The sequence below is a fragment of the Phycodurus eques genome, chromosome 10, assembly GCF_024500275.1.
Source record: "Phycodurus eques isolate BA_2022a chromosome 10, UOR_Pequ_1.1, whole genome shotgun sequence".
Taxonomy (NCBI): Eukaryota; Metazoa; Chordata; class Actinopteri; order Syngnathiformes; family Syngnathidae; genus Phycodurus; species Phycodurus eques.
In genome coordinates, this window is record NC_084534.1 from 26,961,605 (window position 1) to 26,983,474 (window position 21,870).

At 42.8% G+C, this 21,870-nt stretch overlaps 1 protein-coding gene across 1 annotated transcript; it reads right to left on the reverse strand.

The window, feature by feature from the left end:
- Positions 1-876: 876 nt before the first annotated feature.
- znfx1 (zinc finger, NFX1-type containing 1) lies at positions 877-20,330 on the reverse strand. The gene is made up of 19 exons (XM_061687913.1): positions 20,217-20,330; positions 19,080-19,169; positions 17,947-18,965; positions 17,098-17,326; positions 16,323-16,672; positions 15,269-15,448; positions 15,081-15,187; positions 13,107-13,345; positions 12,880-13,011; positions 12,410-12,558; positions 11,906-12,049; positions 11,091-11,196; positions 10,076-10,308; positions 9,844-9,983; positions 9,139-9,271; positions 5,987-6,154; positions 5,102-5,212; positions 4,917-5,012; positions 877-4,236 (listed from the first exon to the last, which is right to left on the reverse strand). Exons 2-19 carry the CDS (start codon positions 19,114-19,116, stop codon positions 1,786-1,788), a joined length of 6,024 nt encoding a protein of 2,007 aa, XP_061543897.1. The 5' UTR covers positions 19,117-19,169; positions 20,217-20,330; the 3' UTR covers positions 877-1,785.
- Between the last annotated feature and the right edge of the window lie 1,540 nt (positions 20,331-21,870).

A 21,870-nucleotide genomic window follows, 5' to 3' on the forward strand; every position in this document is an offset into this window, starting at 1 on the left:
TTTTTTTAGCCGAGTTATACGACAAAAGATTTACTTTGATGTTTAATTTTGCACTTGATGGGTGGGCAGTCTCTCCAGACAAAATTTTCACAACATATATGTAGTTAATTAATCTGGCACACTGTTTCCACTTTTCCGAAGCGAACAGAGTGTGTGTGTGTGTGTGTGTTTGTGTGTGTTGCACCGTACAACTAGCTGCAACTCCAGCAATAATATGTGTTGAGACCATCCGACATGATCGACGAGACCGTCCGCCTCGTAGGATATTGCCATTTTTCCAAGACTCCCACCATCTCTCGGGCATCTCTCAGGCCACCGCTTAAAGTCTATAAATACTGAAGAGACTGACACCCCCGTTAACGTTTGCTCAATTTGAACACTTGTCCTGTGACAGCAAATTGTGTTGCCCCCCACCACTGCTTCTGCAAATACTACCATTTTTGTATTCGTTTTTTTTTTTTTTTTATGACAGAGGCACATCTATCATGGGGTAAAGTGGCAAAAAAAAAAAAAAAAGAGGAAAAATGCAAATCTGTGAGGAGACGCAGTTTTTTTCAGCATATAGCAGCTTTGCTATAGCGTACGCCATTTATTATTGGCAACATACTGTAGACGATAATTTTAAAGGACTACCCTAACTTTAGAGGACTGTGTGTGAAATAACCTGGAAAATTTAACCACGCTTAAGTTTATTTGTTTCTATGTGCCCTGCGATTGGCTGGCGACCAGTCCAGGGTGTACCCCGCCTCTCGCCCGAAGGTAGCTGGGGTGGGCTCCGGCACGCCCGCGACCCTAGTGAGGATAAGCGGAATGAAAGATGAATGAATGAATATGATAATTATAAATATCACTTTTTTTTATTTGTAAACAGCTCTCATATGTACTCATAAAGTAACAAAAATGTTTTGTAAAATTCTGATTGGTTTTTCCAATATTCACAAAATAATTACACACTAATTGACATTTTTGGCTTCTTTTTATTTACTTCTTTGATGACCATACATGGAGCGGGTCATATTGACCCATGTGCATTTCTGGTGTCGCAAAGACATAGCAAACACAGCAGAGGAGTTGAAGCGGTTTCAACAATACCATAAAAGCAACACAATTTACAACAACAGAGTGCCACTTTTTGTTTTATGCATGCCACTTTATTGTACTACGTAACGTGGTTAGCACGTCTCAGTCAAAAGCTTTCGTGTTCGAATCTTAGCTCGAGCCGTCTTCTGTGGAGAGTACCTCGCTTTCTGCAGGTCTGTGTACAAATCGTGAATCGCCATTCAGCTCACCTACTTATTTTTCTATTGAATACATAATACATAACAGAAACTGTTTTCTGAAAAGGGCACCTATCAATGCCAATATGCTTATTATTGTGGGTTTTTTTTCCTGCTCCTTGTAAGGTGGCATGTTAGCAGTGGAATCGCTAGCGTTTACCACCAGCTAGCCAGCCGGCTCGACAACAAACAGCATGAAAGTTCCAATAGAGATCAGACCGGCAGGCGAGGCTCTGCTTGAGAAAGCAGTCCGGTAAACCTCTCAAAAGGATGCAGAAAAAGGTCTCAAACACAACTGACTGTGGTGCCGGTTAATAGCTGATCAGCTTGTAACAACGCACTACACAGCAACAGGTACGAGCAATAAAGAGTATATTTATATGGTATATATATATATATATATATATATATATATATATATATATATATATAAAGCATGAGAGTACGATTCACGTCAAAGGTTGGTCCCGACCCTAACCCACATAAAAATAAAAAATAGCATCTAAGCCTAGTCTTGGTAAAGATCTTCGAAGTTATTGAGGTTGTTGGCTTCGGACCAAGCACCGTACCGTGCCCCGTCCATCACCGACGCAACTGTGTTGCCGCTGGCCAGCATGTGGTTGCCCCCGCCAATGATGGCATCGCAATCGGTGCAGCGTCGAGCCTCCATAGCCCCACCGCACTCAGTAATAACATAGACGTGGCCATTGGGGCATTGATACCAGTGTCCAGACCGCATCTTCATGGCCAAAACGATCATCTTTCTCTCTTCGTCGCTGATCCCCAAACCTGTGACGGGGACCTTTTGCTTCATCACCTTCAAGGCCTCGTTCACTCCTTGTTCGTCCTGCTCGGTGAATTGGCCGTGCTTTCCCAATGCCTCATCCACTATCTGTTTCTCAGTTTCAATATTGTTACTTTTCCTTAGTTTCACTGCCGTGCTGCAAAGGGCGATGAATTCTGCCCAGAACATGAGCCTCTGCACCTCTCTTTGCAAATCAAATATCTGCTGCTCAGTGAATTTCTGGTGGAAGTTATTGACCCACAACAGGAAGATGTCTATCGTGTTCCTGAACTTGTCAACTTCAGCGTTTGTCTCATTCCGTACAACCGTCTGTAATTTCTGAATCTTCAACAGGAAGTTCAGCTTGTTCTCCAGGACCCATATGTCATTTACCGTGACGTGGTTGCTTGTCAGAATGCGTTCCATATGCAAGTATTGGTCTTCCCCAAGCATACCTTGGCCACATAGACCCAGGAAAGAAATCTTAAGCTCCCCACTGCGCTTCTTCATGTCAACCTGATCCCCATTTATCTTTTTCTTCACCATCTCAATCGCTGTCAGACTTCTGTTGATGTGAGATCCGTAACGTAGGTTCTTGCGGATCGGAGTTCGACACTTTGGACACTCCTTCAGCTTTATGGCCACCTGCCCTTCTTCATTCGCGTGGTTCTTGTCATCCACTCCCATGTATGTGTCCATGGACGTGTGTTCGATAATGTGGCCGCAGTCTTCCAGCTGGATGAAGCGAGCCTCAGGCTCATCCTCCATTCCAAAGAAAATATCTGTGACTTCATCTTCGTGACAGATACGACATTTGTTCGGACATTTGTCCCCACACAGTCCGATGCACGGGTGGCCGCAACCCAAGGTCTGGGCACAGGTCTGGGTGCATGGCGGCCGATCGCACGGCTCATGGCAAAGCTTGCTGCAGCTTTGGTGAGGGCACTGACAAGCGCAAGGCTCATTGCACGGAGTGCAGGGCTCCCCACACGTCTTCATGCACTTGCTGTGGACGCAACAGTTCTCACATGGCTTCTGGCAGGGGGGGCAGTCACGGGTACAGGGCCCCGTGCACTTGTGGGAACATATCAGAAGACGGTCGCATTGATGAAAACAGGGGAAGTGGAAGCGACCATTGTAACACTGGCCACACGTTCCGCGACAGGCATGGCCGCACATTAGCTGCTGCTCACACGGGGTCTTACACGGAGGCTCATCTTCTTGAGTTTGGTAGAAACAAGCGCCCTCCTGGCTGTGGCCGCACCTCAGTTGTAGCATGACGTTGACCATGCACCTGCTGGTGCACGGCAGTCCGCACCACGAGTCACAGCGATGTCCACACTGGAGCGTACTCTGGCAAGGAATTTTGCATATGAAGGTGCCTGGGTCCTGATGACAGGGGACCATCTGCTTGTGCTGACACTTGGGTATGATCTTTTCAACCCTGACTGGACATTCTTTTGGACACTCTGCATGGCAAACAAGTGTACACGTGTGTCCCAAAAGGCATATAATTTTTGTACAGTCCTTGACGCATTTGTAGTTTTCGTGGTCCTGGTCATAGGGGTGGCAGACACTTGTGCACACATGACCGCAGTTCAAACGGAACTCACAGGGTTGGGTGCAGCCTCCTTCGGGAGCCTGATTGAAATCATCAACACAAGAGGCTTGGACTTGCCGTTCCGGATGATTCTGACAGCACAGGGTCAGGGAACCCCCGACCTGATCCTTCTCCCTCAAGGTGCTGAAGATGTCGCTCCACAGCTTGACCTGTCCCAGCATCTCACTGTTGCCGATGCAGTAGAGACCTTTCTTGGCCCGAGACAAGGCGACGCAAACGCGATTGGAGATGTTCAAGAAGCCGACTTTACCCTGCATGTTGCTGCGCACCAAAGACAACAAAACAATGTCATTCTCTTCTCCTTGATATTTATCCACAACATGGACTCTGACGCCTGAGAATTGGCTGGCTGGCATAAGTCGGCGCAGACATTGGAGCTGGGCTGTGTAGGTTGTTAGGATGGTAATTTGCTCTGGTTTATACTCTTGAAGGAGAAGATAACGGCAAAGAGCAACTACAAACGTGGCCTCGTGTAGGTTCTGATGGCTTTTCCCCTCCTTGAACTGTTTCTCAAGTTGGTTGTGCTCCACAAAGAACAAATTGGTTTTCAGGCCCTGTAAGAGAGAATTTAAATACAAATAATTATTGTGTTCTCACAAGAAAACCTACAATTTTGAAAATATGCTCCAAACGCCCAACTAAAATGCTTCCTCACATCCCAGTCAAGTGTTTTTGTTTTCATTTGCTTTTTTTTTGTGTATCCCCATTCCAAAGTGCATCATAAGGACCATATGTACAGCATTTAAAATTGTATTGGTTTTATTTTTAAAAACTTCAAGGAGCTTCCTGGAATACATTTTGATTGAGTTCCAAAGGGGGCACCACGGTAACCTAGGGATTAACACGTCTGCCCCACAGCTCTGAGGTCCAGAGTTTGAATTTGAAAATCTGCCCTTCTTATGTGGAGTTTCCATGCTTGTATGGATTTTCCTTGGGTTTTCTTTGCGTATTCTGACGTTCTCCCACATCCCAAAAACATCTACGTTAGGTTGATTGAGGACTTTAAATTCCGAATGTGAGAGGGTATTTTTTGTTTGTTTGTTTTGAAGTGCCCTGCAATTAGCTGGCAACCAGTCAAGGGTTTACACCGCCTTTTGCCCAAAGTCAGCTGGGAAGCACTATAGAAAATGATGAATGGGTTTGTTGTTAAAACTCCCAAAGTATCCCGGTAATTTTTGTATCCACGAAACAGGCATCAAAGGACTACTAATGCGGCAAAGGAAACAATACAGACCTTAATGTTTTCAAAGTTCAACACAGAGGGATGGTTTTCCAGATCTTTATAAATGTGTGGAGTCAGCAGGCGGGCGATTTCTGGGCGCATGCGATGCTGAAATGTAAACGGTGTAATGAATCTGCTCTCCTTCTAAATATAGCAAAGTTACTCCATACAGCACACAATTAAAAACATATTGCAACCTGTTGGTTGAGTCTGACAAAAGGAAGTCCCATATTGACCAGCCTCTCAAACATTGACACCCCCATTTTGTAGTTCCTCTCCAGGTCATACTCTGTGGAACTGGGGCGCAACTGTGGAAAGAATAATACATGTTTAGTAATAATTTAGGACATTTTAAGAGCAACACTGTGACCTTGGCCTTAGCATGCCTTCCTCACAGTTTTGAGGTTCTCTGTTCAAATCTCAGGTTGGGCTTTCCTCCAACATTCCCAAGCAATTGATGGGCAAAATTTCAGTCAGTTCATTGACTTATTTTTCTTTTGTCTTTTTAAATCATGCATGGCCATTTCTATGATCTATTAACAGTCAATGGTTTTTCTTCCTGGCTGCGTTGGACAGCAAACAAGTGAAAACTGAATCAACAGTGCCATCTTCTGGTTTCTGTACTCCATTCGTTTAAGTCATGGCTGACTGCACAAGATGGTTTTAACAATTCCAGAAATGCAAGATTACTATTACGAGCGTGTGTGAAAGGGTGAGTATAAGTGAAAAAAACACAAGGAATTGACCCTCCCCCCCCAAAAAAAAAACTATTTATGAGTGCATGTATTAATAGTTTACACTGTAAGTGAGCCATTCTACTGAATCAGTGTCATTTATGTGATGAGGAAATGAAATGTATTAATACATGATACTCTTTATCCCATCTACATTTTAATTTTATTTTCTTTAGAAACCTAACAAGCAAGACAAAAATGTGAACATGGGTCACAAGAACACAAACCATAACATGAAACAAAACTACACACAAGATGACAAGTGCTTAATGTAATGAGCACAAAAAAATAGATAAATTAGCGACGAGGCAGAGGTTCACTGTATTGATTTGCTCTGCGGCTTCTTACCTGTTGGTGGTCTCCGATGAGAATGAGGTGCTGACACGCTTCACTCAGTGCCGTGATGATGTGGGCCTCGAGAACCTCTGCCGCCTCTTCTACAATCACCACACGCGGGCGCAGCTCCTGTAGGACCTTCCGGAACTTCGCCGCCCCTGTCGTAGTCATGCCGATGACCTTATGACAGCAGAAAGGAACAATTAGGATTATTTGGCTCAAAGACGTCCCCTTAAATTTGTGAATTTTACTTTCCTCTTCATGCTTGGATCAGACAACGAGGCAAATTTGATCTCTCACGATGGCACTATGTCCGACTACTGCCATAAAATCCTGCCGTGTCTCGGTCAGGACACTGGCAACACTACACGACACATATTACGATATCACCGTATACCGTCTTTTACGATCATTGGGCTAATCTTCAAATCAAGATGCCGGGGGAGGCGGGACCGGAAAACGTGTCAACGCTACTGGATATAACTATTAACATAGCAGCAACAACAACAATCATAGAGGAAGAGGCGCTAGTTCTGATTGCGGAAATGTTTTGAGTTGAAAACAAAAAGGACAAAAAGAAGAAAATTGTGTGTGCTGTCATCCCTGGGTGCTCTGGAGAGTACGGTTTGGGCTGGGCATTCTTCACGGAGAGCTTGAGGTCATGTCCATGTGCTTTTGATACCGCTAGCAAGCCGGCAACATAATGTTATTTAGCCACCTAGCTAAATGTTGACGACTACCGCGGTAGCCATTGCAAGATACAGTCCTATTGGCCGACGTCAAGATGCTATGTAGGAGAGTAAATAATAATAATAAATACATTTAAAAAAATCAAACACTCGACTTTTCATTTTGGCATCATAGGGCTTCTCCGACACCAAATCGTTGATCGTAGATTATGTCACACTGCAAGGAGTTTTGTCATTCTACACAAAATACACGTCAGGCCTGATCTACAACATTGTGATAGCAAATCAAGCCAATTACGGGGCTCAAATCTTGACTTCTGAGCCATACACACTGGAAACAGCCATTTTAAGTGAATTCAGCCATTTTAGGTGAATTCTAACACTTGTTCTTGACAAACTCCTATTAGGGAATTTTCCTAAATTGGTAGCCAAATAGCATAATTTCCAAAGTATTTTTTTTACTATCATAATATCAATAATAAAATATCAATGTGCTTGGCAAAAAAAAAAGAAAAAGTTATTTTTCTTCATGTCTGTGTACAACCCCAATTCCAATGAAGTCAGGACGTTGGGTTAAACATAAATAAAAACAGAATACAATGATTTGCAAATCATGTTCAACCTATATTTAATCCAATACACTACAAAGACAATATATTTAATGTTAAAACTGATAAGCTTTAACGTTTTTAGCCAATAATCATTAACTTAGTATTTTATGGCTGCAACACGTTCCAAAGCAGGCTGGGACAGGTGGCAAAAAAGAGTACGTTGAGGAATGAAGAAGAACTTATCAACAACCCCCAGAAACGCCGCCGGCTTCTGTAGGCCCGAGCTCATCTAAGATGGAGTGACGCAAAGTGGAAAAGTGTTCTATGGTTCGACGAGTCCACATTTCAAATTGTTTTTGGAAATTGAGGATGTCGTGTCCTCCGGGCCAAAGAGGAAAAGAACCATCCGGACGGTTATGGACGCAAAGTTCATAAGCCAGCATCTGTGATGGTATGGGGCTGTGTTAGTGCCAATGGCATGGGTAACTTACACATCTGTGAAGGCACCATTAATTCTGAAAGGTACATACAGGTTTTGGAGAAGCATATGCTGCCATCCAAGCAACGTCTTTTTTATGGAGGCCCCTGCTTATTTCAGCAAGACAATGCCAAACCACATTCTGCACGTGTTACAACAGCGTGGCTTCGTAGTAAAAGAGTGCGGGTACTAGACTGGCCTGCCTGCAGTCCAGACCTGTCTCCCATTGAAAATGTGTGCCGTGTCATGAAGCGTAAAATACGACAACGGAGACCCCGGACTGTTGAACAGCTGAAGCGGCACATCAAGCAAGAATGGGAAAGAATTCCACCTACAAAGCTTCAACAATTAGTGTCCTCAGTTCCCAAACGTTTATTGAATGTTGTTAAAAGAAAAGGTGATGTAACACAGTGGTAAACATGACCCTGTCCCCGCTTTTTTGGAACGTGTTACAGCCATAAAATTCCAAGTTTATGATTATTTGCTAAAAACAATCAAGTTTATCAGTTTGAACATTAAATATCTTGCCTTTGTGGTGTATTCAATTAAATATAGGTTGAACATGATTTGCAAATCATTGTATTCTGTTTTTATTTATGTTTAACACAACGTCCCAGCTTCATTGGAATTGGGGTTGTAGATTCTCAATCATCCAGGGCACAGTAATCTGCAGAGGTTGAATCGAGGCAACTGGACTCCTCATGTTTGCTGAATTTGTTTTTTTTCTGGTTTTAGAAAAATATTCCAAAATGATAAATACAGTAAGCTATTAGGCTAACAATATGAGCCCCAGTTTGAAGCAAGTTACCAAGACAGATGGGGGATGCTAAATAGCAATATTATGCACAGTTTAATGTTAACACGACACTTAAATTACAGAAAAAATAAAAACTGTACTAAAATAATGATTAGATTGAAATGTACTGCACATAAAAAGTAAAAATTGTATCTAAATAAATTGTTTTGAAAACAAAACACCTTTAAAAGATGTGCTATACTTAAAAGTTAAAAGCGACTGTACTTAACAAATGTAATGTACTGGATTGATAAAAGCTGAAGCTACTGTTACATTCTACAAAGTTTGGACATTTAATTCAGTAATTCTTTCGCATACCAATAGAGGCCACCCACGTACCACACGTTACTAGCCTACACCATCTAATGTGAGTAGAGCATGGCATCAAAGTTTGATCGTTTTGAGGATTCACCATAAAAAGGGGGTTCATTGTTGTTTTTGTTGTTTGTTTTTGTCTTGGAGTCAAAGGTTGAATAAAGAAAAGTGCCGTGTGTGCGTGCGTGTTAAATGTCATATTTTAGAAATCTGCTGTTGTTTTTGGTGAGAGTGATTCGAAGATACCTAATTAAAAGACTGGCAATACATTTTGAGAGGTAACTTGCCAAACGCTGATTTTGAGAGACTACCATTACTGGCTTTGTCGTATGTACCTTGGCCATCTGAAGAATTGTGAAAGTCTCGTCGCGTTTGATTTCAGCGTATCGGTCCGCTGCCTCCTGGTATTGCTCTTCGTGGATTACCGCGTCCTTACGGATATCGGCTCTGAAGCGTACCATCCACAACCTGCAGGCGTACAAGAAGGCCATTTGTTATTGATTTGTGCCAATTCCTTAGATACACCTGTCTTGAAACCGCCATCCAGGGTGAGCTGGTGCCTAACAAGAGTCAATCTCAGGGCACATATAGATAAAACACTCACACTCACATTCACACCAGTGGAAAATTGAGTTTTCAATTAAGCTAACCTGCATGTTTTTGGACAGTGGTGGTATTCAGAGGTGCATTACAAGTTTTCACTCAAGATCCGGGTGCCAAATGTTCGGCCCGCCACTGGGCCTTCGATCACTAAGGGTTGCCCAATCGAGATGTAAATGATATGCCCCAAGCCTAATCCTTGTATATGTTTGGAAATGTATGTGAAAAATCACATACAAAGCTACAAGTGTATCAAATCATCCCTCTTTACGATTTAAGATTAAAATGATCAGTTTTGAGTTTGTAGTTAGTAGTTGTGATCAACGCCATTTCAACATAAATATGCAGCTTAGGTAACTGATTAGAAACAGCTGTCAGTGCTGTTCTACACTATCGCATACGACAAGCACCATGGCAAGTGGGTGTCAATGAAGACTGACCGATAGAGTCTCCATCGGTCTGCCATGCTGAGGGCCCAAATATCCAGGATTCTCCTTTCCTCTTCTTCACTCATAGCGATATCATTGCCCAGCTCTCTTATGATTTTGCGCTTCATCTTCCGTTTCTGGTCCCGTTGAAACTAAAGAGAGAAGGAAGGTGGGGCAGACACATTTTTAACCTTGAACTTGTTGGTCATCAATGGGATTGAAGCGATTGGAACAGAGAGTTTACCGTCCATTCTTCCTCTGTCTGCTCAGGGTTTTTTTCGCCCTGATCCAAGCTCATCGCCAGCATAGATTTCTGCATTCTTTCGAGGGCCATCGCCTCCATGAGATGTTCCTTTTTGGCGTCATACCTGCGTTTAGTGACAATGTTGTCCTCAATGATGCGCTCGGCCTGGATCAGATCGGCCTCCTCTGTGACTTCAATGAGTTGCTCCTGTTCTGACTCTGTCACGACCTCATCTGCAGCATCAGGGACGGATTTTTCACAAGTCTTAAACACCAAATTCTAATTTTGTGCCTATTAAGGATGTTTAAAAAAAAATTATACGCATCAATTTATCGCCATAATTATCTATGATGCGGTGGCATATGAGAAACTGAAGAATCACAATTTGTCACTTTAAACATCATCAACAAGACATGCACTGAGACTGACAACATTCTGGATGTGTCAAGCAAGATGGCATCTTAATTGTAGTTAATCACCTCTAAATTTCAATGAGTTGCTTTGTAGTCGGAGTAAATTGTATCATAATTACAGTTAATAATATTTTATAGTACTAATTGTACTAATTCATATTTTAATTGGATTGATTTGTATTGTCTCGCATCTTTTCGTAGTTGGAGGGAATAGCATCATAAGTTAGTTGGAACGAATCGTATAATCGGAGTTAAATGTTCCACGATTCAAGTGAGTCACATTTTATTGCAGTGACTCGCATCATGCTAGTTGACATAAATCGTATCATAATTGAAGTTAACCGTTTCATAATTCCGGTGAGACGCAATGTAGTGTATGTAGAAAACTTCTAGGCCAGAAATAATTATTTTTAAAAAAGTTTGTTTCAAATTGGCATAGATCTGATTCATATCTGTTTTTTTGGGGGGGTTTTTTAGTCCTCATATGATCGTGGCCTGATCCCGATCTGAGAAAATCCAATTCTATGCATTTCTTTCTGCTATCTCTATCTGTCTATAATTTGCACACACCACTGTTGAGGCAACAACCTCTTCTCGCTCACCTTCATCCATATTTGTGTCCTCTGTCTCCATCTGCAGGATGCCTCCGGGACCCAACCCTAACCACTCCGTTATTAAACTGGACTTGCCGTTCCATATTCCGAGATCCTGCATTGACAAAGTTTTTTTTTTTTTTTTTTTATAGCAAGTTCATCCATTTACATGAACACACGCACTTTAATTGTGGGGCGCTCTATTTTTGCCAATAATATTCATTATTGATCATTCATAAACATATACAATTATTACGACAGTGTTGAACTACAAGAAATGACTGGTGTTGATATACACAACATTTCAACCGATAAAGCATTAAGTCTCGGCCTAGCAAGAGTAACAAAAATAAAACAGTATACTATGCATTTATTGTAAAAATGACATCCGATTTTTGGTCTGAAAAAAATGCAACAGCAACGTGCAGAATAATTTGCAGTGCAAGAACAACAAATAAACTCACTTATTTAATCTTTTGTATGTAGATTAAATAAGTGAGTTTACAGACAGACAGAGGATTGAATAAAATAAATCATAAAATGTCGAGCAAAGACAAAAAAACAAATTGTTTTAAAAAAAAAAACACGTATAAAGTGGAATGATTAGGTCTTAATGCATAAATGTAAAATGTGCAAGAAATATTATTTCTAAAAAAAAAACTAAAAAAATTACCTTAACCCAAACATTTAACTTTTAAAAAAATAAAATAAAATTGTACTCCAGGCCCTGTTAACCTCTAATTGTTCTCAGGTGCCAAAGCAAGTGCTCTGTTGTCTTACGCCTTGTGCGGGCTCCATGTATACGGTACATTCTACATACTCACAAGTGGTTGGTGCAGACTGCTCCAGTGTCTTTCCATTATGAATTTCTGTAGGATTATCTCTTGCAGGATACCGGTTCGAGAACATTGAAGTTGGCGGCCGTGTCTCTTAATCTCATCCTCCAAAGCATGCAACTTCAAGTGAATCTTTTCAACACATATGTAAAGACAACAATCAACTTCAAGACTAAGATTCACACTTATTTAATTAAGTTGATTTTGTTGAACATTGTTTGCAACCGATTATATTTAGGGTGAACAGGTGATTGCGGTTATGAGCGGCACACAATGAAATATGTTGTCACGCTGCACGAGGCACGCTCAATTACGGCCGCGCTTTTTCATTTTTGTTTTATATTTTCGACCCGAATGTATTTGTCATACAAAATATATCGTAATCATGACTTTACTACTGCGTTGGCAAGTGGTCGATGCATCTCGACTCACGAAGAAATTTGGGTGATGTATGTCGCCGGCATAGGAACAAAACTCTGCCATCAAGCTCACCTCTTTGAATGCATAGCGCAGGTAAGACGGCTGTCGCTGTTTGAACGTGAGTGAAAGAGCCACTTCTCTCAGGTTGAAACTCTTCAGGAGCTCACTGTTGCTGCGGCCCCCCACTCGCACGATGCCCTTGGGCATAAACTTATAGATCCCTTTAATACAGAAGTAAATACATGGTGAATCATTCAATAAAAGTCTATCATTGTTAATATAAAACATTCTATTTCATTTCATTCTTGCCGCCATATCAATTCTCATTCAACCATATGCCGAGATTGACAAACAGGAATAGGGCAGTGGAATACAGTAAACACATTACAGGTGCATGTTACATATTTAACACAGGGTGGGTAAAGACCCATTTTAACTTTTTTGGGTTGTATTTACCTTGTCAATGAATGACCTGTCCATTTTAAAATCAAATGTGACCCATTGCTGATTGTACATCACATTCAACTGCCCTCACAGCTTACCCTCAAGGAACTGATCCAACGCATGGTTGGTGTAACACACTACCAGCATCTGAGAATTTCTCCCTGGGTCTTGCCAAAGACTGTCATTATCCAAGAGAGCCTGTGCTATCTTTAAGCCGACATGGGTTTTTCCTAAAGAAAATCACATACAGAAAGAAAAATATTGTCTTTGCAGCGCCGCAAAAATTTGTGACTTGATAAATGTTAATGAAAGGAATTCAGATTACCAGTGCCGGGGGGTCCCTGTACAATGGCCAGCTCCTTGGTGAGAGCCAGTTCGAGGGCACTCATCTGGGAATCATCCAAGCTAAACACCTCCTTCTTAGGCCAGGCATCTACATTCAGGCTGTGAAAGGGTCGGATGTGCCCCTTGTAGTTAGCTTCAGCGATGGATGACAGGTTATAAATGTCGCTTCCTGGCAGATATGCTGGGGGCTGCACATCTTTGCTACACTCCACGATATACCTGGAATGTGAGACATCATGCAATCATTTAGCAGCTGTGTGATGAAAAGGACACAGCTACATCAATCAGATGTGGTGAAAAAGTACAGCTGGCTACAATAATAAATGAATTGTAAATTCACAAAAATAAGTAGACAAAAACAAGAAAACAAGGGGCCCCAAGACAGAGCCCTGAAGAACCCCCGGGGTAACAGGATGTTAGATACACAGATCATCATAAACATGTAAAAGATAAATTAATTGGCTGATTATTGAAATATTGAAACCAGCATACACTAAGAAAGAACACATTTCAGAAAATAAAAGAAACGCAACCAGGTGGCTCGTACTTCAACACCGATGCAATCTTTTTAATTAGAGTAACTGCATCTATGTTACTTTAAAATCCTGCATTGCAATTCAGAATTATTATGAGAACATGGAAGGATAGTGATGAACCATCAATGTCCAGAAATAGATGTTGACCGAAGTGCATATATGCTGTATCTATACTGTAGATTGGACTCATGCATCCAGGAGAAGGTGATGAGTCGCGGGCGTACACTGTGGGGGCAGTGTTGTAATGTGATCTTATCAAGTTCAACAAGCCAAAAGATGTGGTCGTCTGACTGCCTGAATTTGCTGAATAAACAGTTTTTTCCATTAATTGATGTTTTCCCTCACTTATCACAGGTTTTTCCTTCGGCAATTCCTGGGTTCATGGGCGCAAACACAGTCTAGATCTTGAGCCCTTTGACTATAGAGGTGGTCAGTTCCTGGATCAGCCAGGTTAAGGATTCTAATCTTCGATCTGAATGAGAATGTCTGAGGTCCCCCTTAACCTGGATCAGGCTAGTTGTCGCCAAGTAAACAAGGCAAACTAGCAGATGATTTGGTCCATGAACTGGAGTCAGCGTACTCAGACAATTCTGTTGACTTGGGGTGTGGGGGACAACAAAAACACTGACTCAAGAGAACTAGATTTCTTTAGCGAGTGACTCAGAAATGCCCGAGTCTATAAATTGAACCAAATTTACCAACAATACTTGTGACTCTCTGTGATGTGCTGGAAAAGACTTTACACCATAGGTGTCAAACTCAAGGCCCGGGGGCCAGATGCGGCCCGCCACATCTCATTTTATGCGGCCCGCGAAAGCAAATCATGCTCGTCAACTTCTGTGATTTTTGCTAAAATCTTTACCCGAATTCCAAGTTGTCATAATAATAATGTTTCTGTTACCAAACAATTCTTCTAAAGTAACTTAAACAATACTTGAACAAACTATTGTCCTTGTCTTCTGATTTCAAAACTAGTTATCCCTCAATTTGTTGTGTAACGGTAATAATATGTTTTGGTGATGAAACATTTATATTGTTCCACTGTTCTAACAGCCATCTGAGGGAAATCATAACTACAATGCCGCCCGAGACAAAAACAAAAAAAAGAGTTTGACACCCCTGCTTTACACAGTTGTAGATAAGAGCTTGGCCAAACATGAATCAAACTCCATGAGGAAATAAATGGAACAAAGTCATTTTTTAGATGATTGCTTTTGCTTACCATACTCACCTGAGTTCCTCATTATGATATCTCATGTATGATTACTGCTGCCATTACTCTTCACCAGTTTCTTTTTTTTTTTTCTTTTTGCAAGTTCAGAATACCCCTACACCCCGTCAGGACAACACTTGGGACAGGACAATGTTTTTCAATGACTAAATGTTATGCTGTTGTACACATTTGTAATTTTGCCCACCTTTGAAAGGGAAGTAAATCCTCATCTTGTTCTTGCAGGCCTTCTAGAACATACCGATAGGCCTCAAAGTAGGCGGGGGTCTCAACCATCAAAAACACTTGCTCTTTCTGATGGATTAAATATGATTAGTCTCTTCGGACAGCCTTTGTTTTGGTGACACCAGTCGACCAAATCAACGTGCTGCCTACCTCCATTCTGGCCAGCTTGAATCTGCTGTCGTCCGTGAACATAATGGTGACCTTCCCCTTGTTAAGCATCTTGGGGTCCCGGTCTGCCACTGTGGCATACAGGATGCTCTCGAAATTATCACAAGAGAGGCAGACCAGGGAGCCATAGAGCAATCTCCTTGAGTTCTCCCAGCGCAAAAACTGAAGAGGGACAATTGGGGGGAGGGAGAATGATTAAGCACACAGTAATATTTCACTCAATTAAGTGTGTCATCTCACTTTAAGTCAACAAGTAACTGGTTCGGAAAATGGATGGATTTATGGATGGATGGATGGATGGATGGATGGATAGAAGTACAATACTCAAAACAGTTAAGCATATTTCAAGATGAACCTAAAATGCTAAATAAATCGCTAAACGTTTTAATGCAAATGTCCAACTCTTTAATGTTTCAGTACTTTTTGAACAACTTGCTTTTCTCTAACAACAAGCTGATTGGAAAAAATCACAACAGGTGTTTGATGCAACAATCGACCATTTTTTCAAGGACGTCCGCTCTGTATCTCTGTTGCAACCTGCTGAAGGCATTCTGGGAGTCTAATCTCAGTGGCCACTTCTCTCTCAGAACATCCTCTTTGAGCTGTACTTAGTTTTTCAATATCTTTTGCTCTTTGTTTTTAAATGCTTTTAAGGGTTGTACTATATAAATAAAGCTGCCTTGCCTTGAAGCCTCGCAACGACAAGGTACTGTGATCTATGTACACCTAACAATTGATGAACAGTGTTCATCAACATTTGTTCATCAATTGTTAGGTGCCATTTCATAATGTCAAAATGTTCAATAATCATTTCAATTGAATCAGAAAAGGTATTGGTCAATTCATGGATCAAACACCTGTTGTGAATGGTTAGAGGACAGCAAGTTGTGGACAAAGTACTGAAACATAGAACAGTTGTACATTTGCACTGAAACGTTTAGAGAAGGTCCAATTAAGTCATCGCGTGATTTAGATTCATCCAGAAATTTGCCCCAAAATCCCAATATCCCAACATTTTGTGGATGTCCGAGCTAACCTTGAGTGGTTCGACATCAAACTGGACAACATAGGCAAGACCAGTCAGCATGTACTTGTGCGCTTCCAGTTTCACATCAAAATAGACAAGCATGTCGTCATAGTGCTTTTTCTTCAGCTCCGCATTGTTTGCCTGCAATTGCATCTGCCGTAATTTCTGGATCCCTTCGCGGAGTCGCCGCACCAAGTCCTCCCTCATGAGCCTGAAGTGTGTGTCCAGGTAGATGAGGGTGTTTGTGTATCGCTGCGAAGTGATATTTGGTCTGAGGTAGGGCCTGTGGTCTTGGGCGAACTCCTCAGGAGTTGGGTAGATGGGCATGGTCCTGAAAACCGGGTCCTCGTCCTCTTCACCTGGGTTTGTAGCAAAGGTAGTCATTGTCACAACTACCAAAACCTCTTAAACACAAGTGTCTAAACTGTATCCAACTGGAAGAGATCCACCACTGCAATGAGCAGCAGTGGGATCACATCTCTACATTTGGTCCCAAAACAAGATCAAGCTGATGATCAATGAGGATCATTAAGGTTATACGTTGACAAATGGGACCTTGACACGGAGCACAAAGTGGAGCAAACCATTTTTGCTTCTGATACTGAATTATCTTTATTCACGGTGGCATTCCAAAAAGAAACTATGCTAGTTATTATTCGTTTCTCTGCATCTTAACCAATAGCTAGAAAAGATCGATGTAAAATCCATTTGTTAATATTAGTAGGCGTCACACTCATGGGCTGGTTTTTGAAAAGCCCTGTTATAAGAGCTACACCTTCATTACCTGACAAACCAAACGAAAGAAGACCATAGGTGTCCTTGCTCTTGTGGAGAGTTCCTTCCCGAGACCTCTCCTGGAGGTGCTTGACCAGATCCTCAAGCCTCCGCACTTTCTCCACCAACTCAGCTGATACATTAACTCCTGCTGTCCTCAGTCCGTCCGTGGAGGCTTGGAGCAGCGTCAGTAGCAAGCTGACAGCTTCGGTGGAGCTAGCGGGGAAGTTGGTGAGGACCTAAAGAGCGAGTATATGGGACGGTTACTCAGTGCGAATGTTTTAGTTGGTTAGCAGGATGAGCTGAAAATAACAGAGAACAGATTTTCCAGGCAACTTTGCAGAGTTCACTGATACCAGTCGATCCACTATCATTATTACAGAGGTCTGTGCATGACTAAGTGCTAGTCTCTTTTTTTTTTTTCTCCTTTAATTGATCCGTCCGTCAGTACACTATGATGTTTCGCATCCTGAAAGAAAGGCTCGGCTCCGATCCTCCTGTGTGGAGTTTGCATGTTCACCCTGTAATTGCCTGTGTTTTCTCGGGGCACTCCCACATTCGGAATACACGTCGTTAGGTTAAGTGAAGACTCAAAATTTCTATTTAAATTGGAACGCGTCAAGGAAGTGTGTTGAAGTGATAGGCCTGCATCTCGACTGGGAAACAAGCTTTGTACGTCAGGGAGGAGCTAAGTTTAGTTTGGGCTGTTAGACAAAGTTATGGAGAGTCATAAGCGGGAATAGGCAATTAATTCATACAGTGAGATCTTGACAATAACAACAATCATACAGTGTATGACATTAATATGTAAGATTTGAAATCCAGGAAACTCAATTTTAGCTCCTCTGGATCGCCTTACCTGTGTAAGAATCAGCACAATGTTTTCTAGGTGCAAAGGGTATTGTCCTCTGCGGTCCGGCCTGGACTCTGACCTCATGCCTGCCAGGTAGTGGGGCAGGGTGGTGCGAAAGAAGCCAGAGTCTTTTAAGATGCTAGCCAGGCGCTGCAGAGTGACTCGGTTTGAGCGCGATTTGAAGGCTTTGCTGAGCACCAGGCAGAGGAGTTCCACAAGGTCCTGCCTCATGTCGGTCTCCAGTAGCACACCCGGCAGAGCCGGGTGAGAGCACAGGGTAAAGGCCACGACAGACGGCTCCTTTTCGGAAAGCTCCAGTAGGGATTTAAAGCCCAGCCGAGGACCCTGCGGCACACCGTCTCTGCATGCGGCGCTCCCTCGGCTCTGACTCTGGCTGTCACCGGTGTCATCTCTTCTTCCATCGGGCCACGTCTGACGTCCTTGTCTTTCCCTGCCTCCTTGATGTCCTCTCCCGCGTGTCCATCGAGGACCTTGCGGCACACCATCTCTCTCTTTGTTACGACTCTGACTATTACCTGTGCCGTCTGTTCTTCCGTCTCCTCCTGTACGACATGCTTGTCTTTCCCCGCCCTCTTGACGTCCTGCCCTGCTAGCACTTCGAGGACCCTGCGGGGTTGCGTCTCTGCTTGTGGAAGCCGATCCCCCTCTGTTATAACGCTGTCTTTCACCAGCGCCATCTCTTCTTCCATTGGACCGTGTACGATATCTTTGCCTTTCCCCGCCCCCTTGACATCCACTCCCGCCGGCTCCTCCCCCTCTCTGAGCTCCGTTCCCTTTATATTCCCAATTCTTTCGGTCTTTCTCGCCGAGCGCTCCTTCGCTCCTTAGCCACAAATTCCCCCCTCCTCCAGCCATCTCCTCATTACGTTGAAGTGCTCCACTACCTCTTCCCTTCGCATCTACCACCTCTGGTTGGCCGAATCTCATCAGGCGGCCTATATTGCTTCTGTCCTGTGTGCCTCCAAGTCTACTTCTGCTTCCTCCATCAGTGCGTTGTCCGATATCTGCATACGTCGGGGGAATGTCACATGTAAGAAAACCTTAAAAAAGGTCAAAGGAAAGTACAACAAAACACAGATTTGTGCCTCCCATTAAAAAAAAAAATAAAGGTTTCTCACTGTGGTTCATGCCGTCTTTTTGTCCTCTTCTCAACATTTACGATGTCTTCTTGCTTGTTCAGTTTTACAAAGCTGCTGAGTCCTGGATCACTGGAAATGGGAAGAAAATAATAATAATTTGAGCTGGGTCGTGGAGAGACCTTGGCGCTTGGAGTTAAATTGGGACACGGGAAATTATGTTTACAGAGCCCCAGACCTGACATGAGGTAAAAAAAAAAATAATAATAATAATTTAAAAAGTAACTGTGAGGACAATACAGATATAGCACGCACAAAAAACGCTCATTTGTTGCCACGAAATAGGTACTTTCTTTTTTTATACAAGAAATATGAGGTAGTTCTTAAAGTTTAGTTAAAGGTTAGTTCATGGAACAAAAGATTTTCCTGTATGTACTTGTATTGATTTGCATTAAAACAAAGGGGAAAGCACATATGTATTGTTATTGACAGTAATTATGCTATGATTTTAAAGGTCTGGCCCATTTGTCATCTGATTAGGCTCTGTGGCCCTAAACGCGAGTTTTCCTTTCCTTCTCCTGCAGTTTCACTTTCGTTTCGTTGTGCACAAGCGCGCTCTCTGTAGGCTGAATGAGAGAACTGCACGTGATCATCAGTTTCTTTTCAACAGAAAAGGGATGAGCGAGTAACAGAATACGTCAACTCACCATTATATCCGACAAAAACGATGGTTTCCCTACAGCACAACCGTTCACTCGTATAATTTGATTCAATTCTCTTATATATACTTGAAAGTGGAAAAACTACTTCATTTGCTCACGTACATTTTCCCCTCTTCTCCTCGAAAATAGAATAATACACGTTACCATCCGATGAATGTTTGAATTAAGTCAATTCGAAGCCCCTTTTCACTGTATTGTTATATTTGGTATTCGTGTGTGAGTAATCCACAGCGTGATTACGAGGTTAGAAACACAAGTAATGTAAATATTATTGTTAAGCTCCATTTTATCTCATAGGTCCAGTAAGGGTAAAGCGTACGTACATGGATTCTGATAACATAACTCTGCAATTACAAAGCAAGTAAGTATTTGTACGCTAGTGTGAATTCAAAAATGACAGGACAATGAATTTCAAATGGCAAATAATAATAATAATAATAATAAATTCACAACTTACATGGCGTGACATCCGTCTGCCTGAAGCTGTGCTGCAAGTTGACTGCGGACGCTAGCCTCATGCGCACTTCATTTATAAGCGATCTGAGTTGCGGTTTCCGCCTCTTGACTTTCGTTTTCCGAACGTCGGAAGAGACGCACAAGCACGCGCACGCCTCGCTGTGAGCTCCAGCGTCCGCGTGCACGCCATTCTTTCGTCGAAAACGGGAATCGCGTGCATGGCTCATTCCGGAATTGAAGGACCATTTAGGCGCCAGCATTTTTGTAAAACGACCCATTCCTTTTTTAGAATTGTTGTTTTAAAGGAAAACAGGAAATAAACCGTCATGTCATTTCGTTTCAACGGTGATGTGACATACATGACATATAAATGATATTTTATTTATCATAGATCACAAGGCAGATAGTCATCTAATACTATTTCAAAAAGATTGCTGAATACATCCTTTGCATTTAAATAAAGACAGTTGTATTCCATTTGCGTAATCATTTAAGTTTAGTATTACTACATTGCAAGTGACAGGGTAATACATCCATCCATCCATTTTCGAGGTCGGGTCGCTGAGGGCAGTAGCTTTAGCAGGGACGCCTCCCGAGCAAACAGGTCTGCGGATGATGCAGTCAACATGGGACTGCACTTCATCCTAGATCACCTCGACAGTGCAGGAACCTGCGCGAGGATCCTGTTCGTGGACTTCAGATCAGCGTTCAACACCATCATCCCTGAACTTCTTTCCTCCAGCTTCTCCAGCTCAGCGTCTCGCCTGCCATCTGCTAGTGGATTTACAGCTTCCGGACGGGCAGGGCACAGCAGGTGAGGCTGGGAGAGACCACCTCATCCACACGCAGCATCAGCACTGGGGCGCCCCAAGCTTGTGCCCTCTCTCCGCTCCTCTTCTTTCTTTACACGAACGACGGCACCTCAACGCACCCGGCTGTCAAACTCCTGAAGTTTGCAGATGACACCACTGTCATCGGCCTCATCGAGGACGGTGACGAGTCTGCATATCGACAGGAAGCGTAGCGGCTGGAGCTGCAATGTGGCCGACACGACCTGGAGCTGAACACGCTCAAGACTGCAGAGATTATCGTGGACTTCAGGAGGCATCCTTCGCCACAGCTGCCCCTCACGCTGTCCAGCTGCCTTGTGTCAACCGTCGAGACCTTCAAGTTCCTGGGAATTACAATCTCTCAGGACCTGAAGTGGGCGACCGACATCAACTCCGTCCTCAAAAAGGCCCATCAGAGGATGTACTTCCTGCGCCTTCTGAGGAAGCACGGCCTGCCACGGGAGCTGCTGAGGCAGTTCTACACAGCGGTCATCGAATCAGTCCTGTGTTCTTCCATCACAGTCTGGTTTGCTGCTGCTACAAAAAAGGACAAACTCCGACTGCAACGGACAATCAAAACTTCTGAAAGGATTGTCGGTAACCCCCTACCCACGCTTGAGGACTTGCATGCTGCCAGAACTAAGACAAGAGCGTGCAAAATCCTCTCAGACCCTCCACATCCCGGTAACCGGCTCCTTCCCTCAGGTGGGCGCTACCGAGCAATGCAAACTAGAACTAGCACACATTCCAACAGCTTCTTCCCTCTTGCAATCAACTTCTTAAACAGCTAACTTACAATTCCATTGTAACATGCTGCCAATTTCT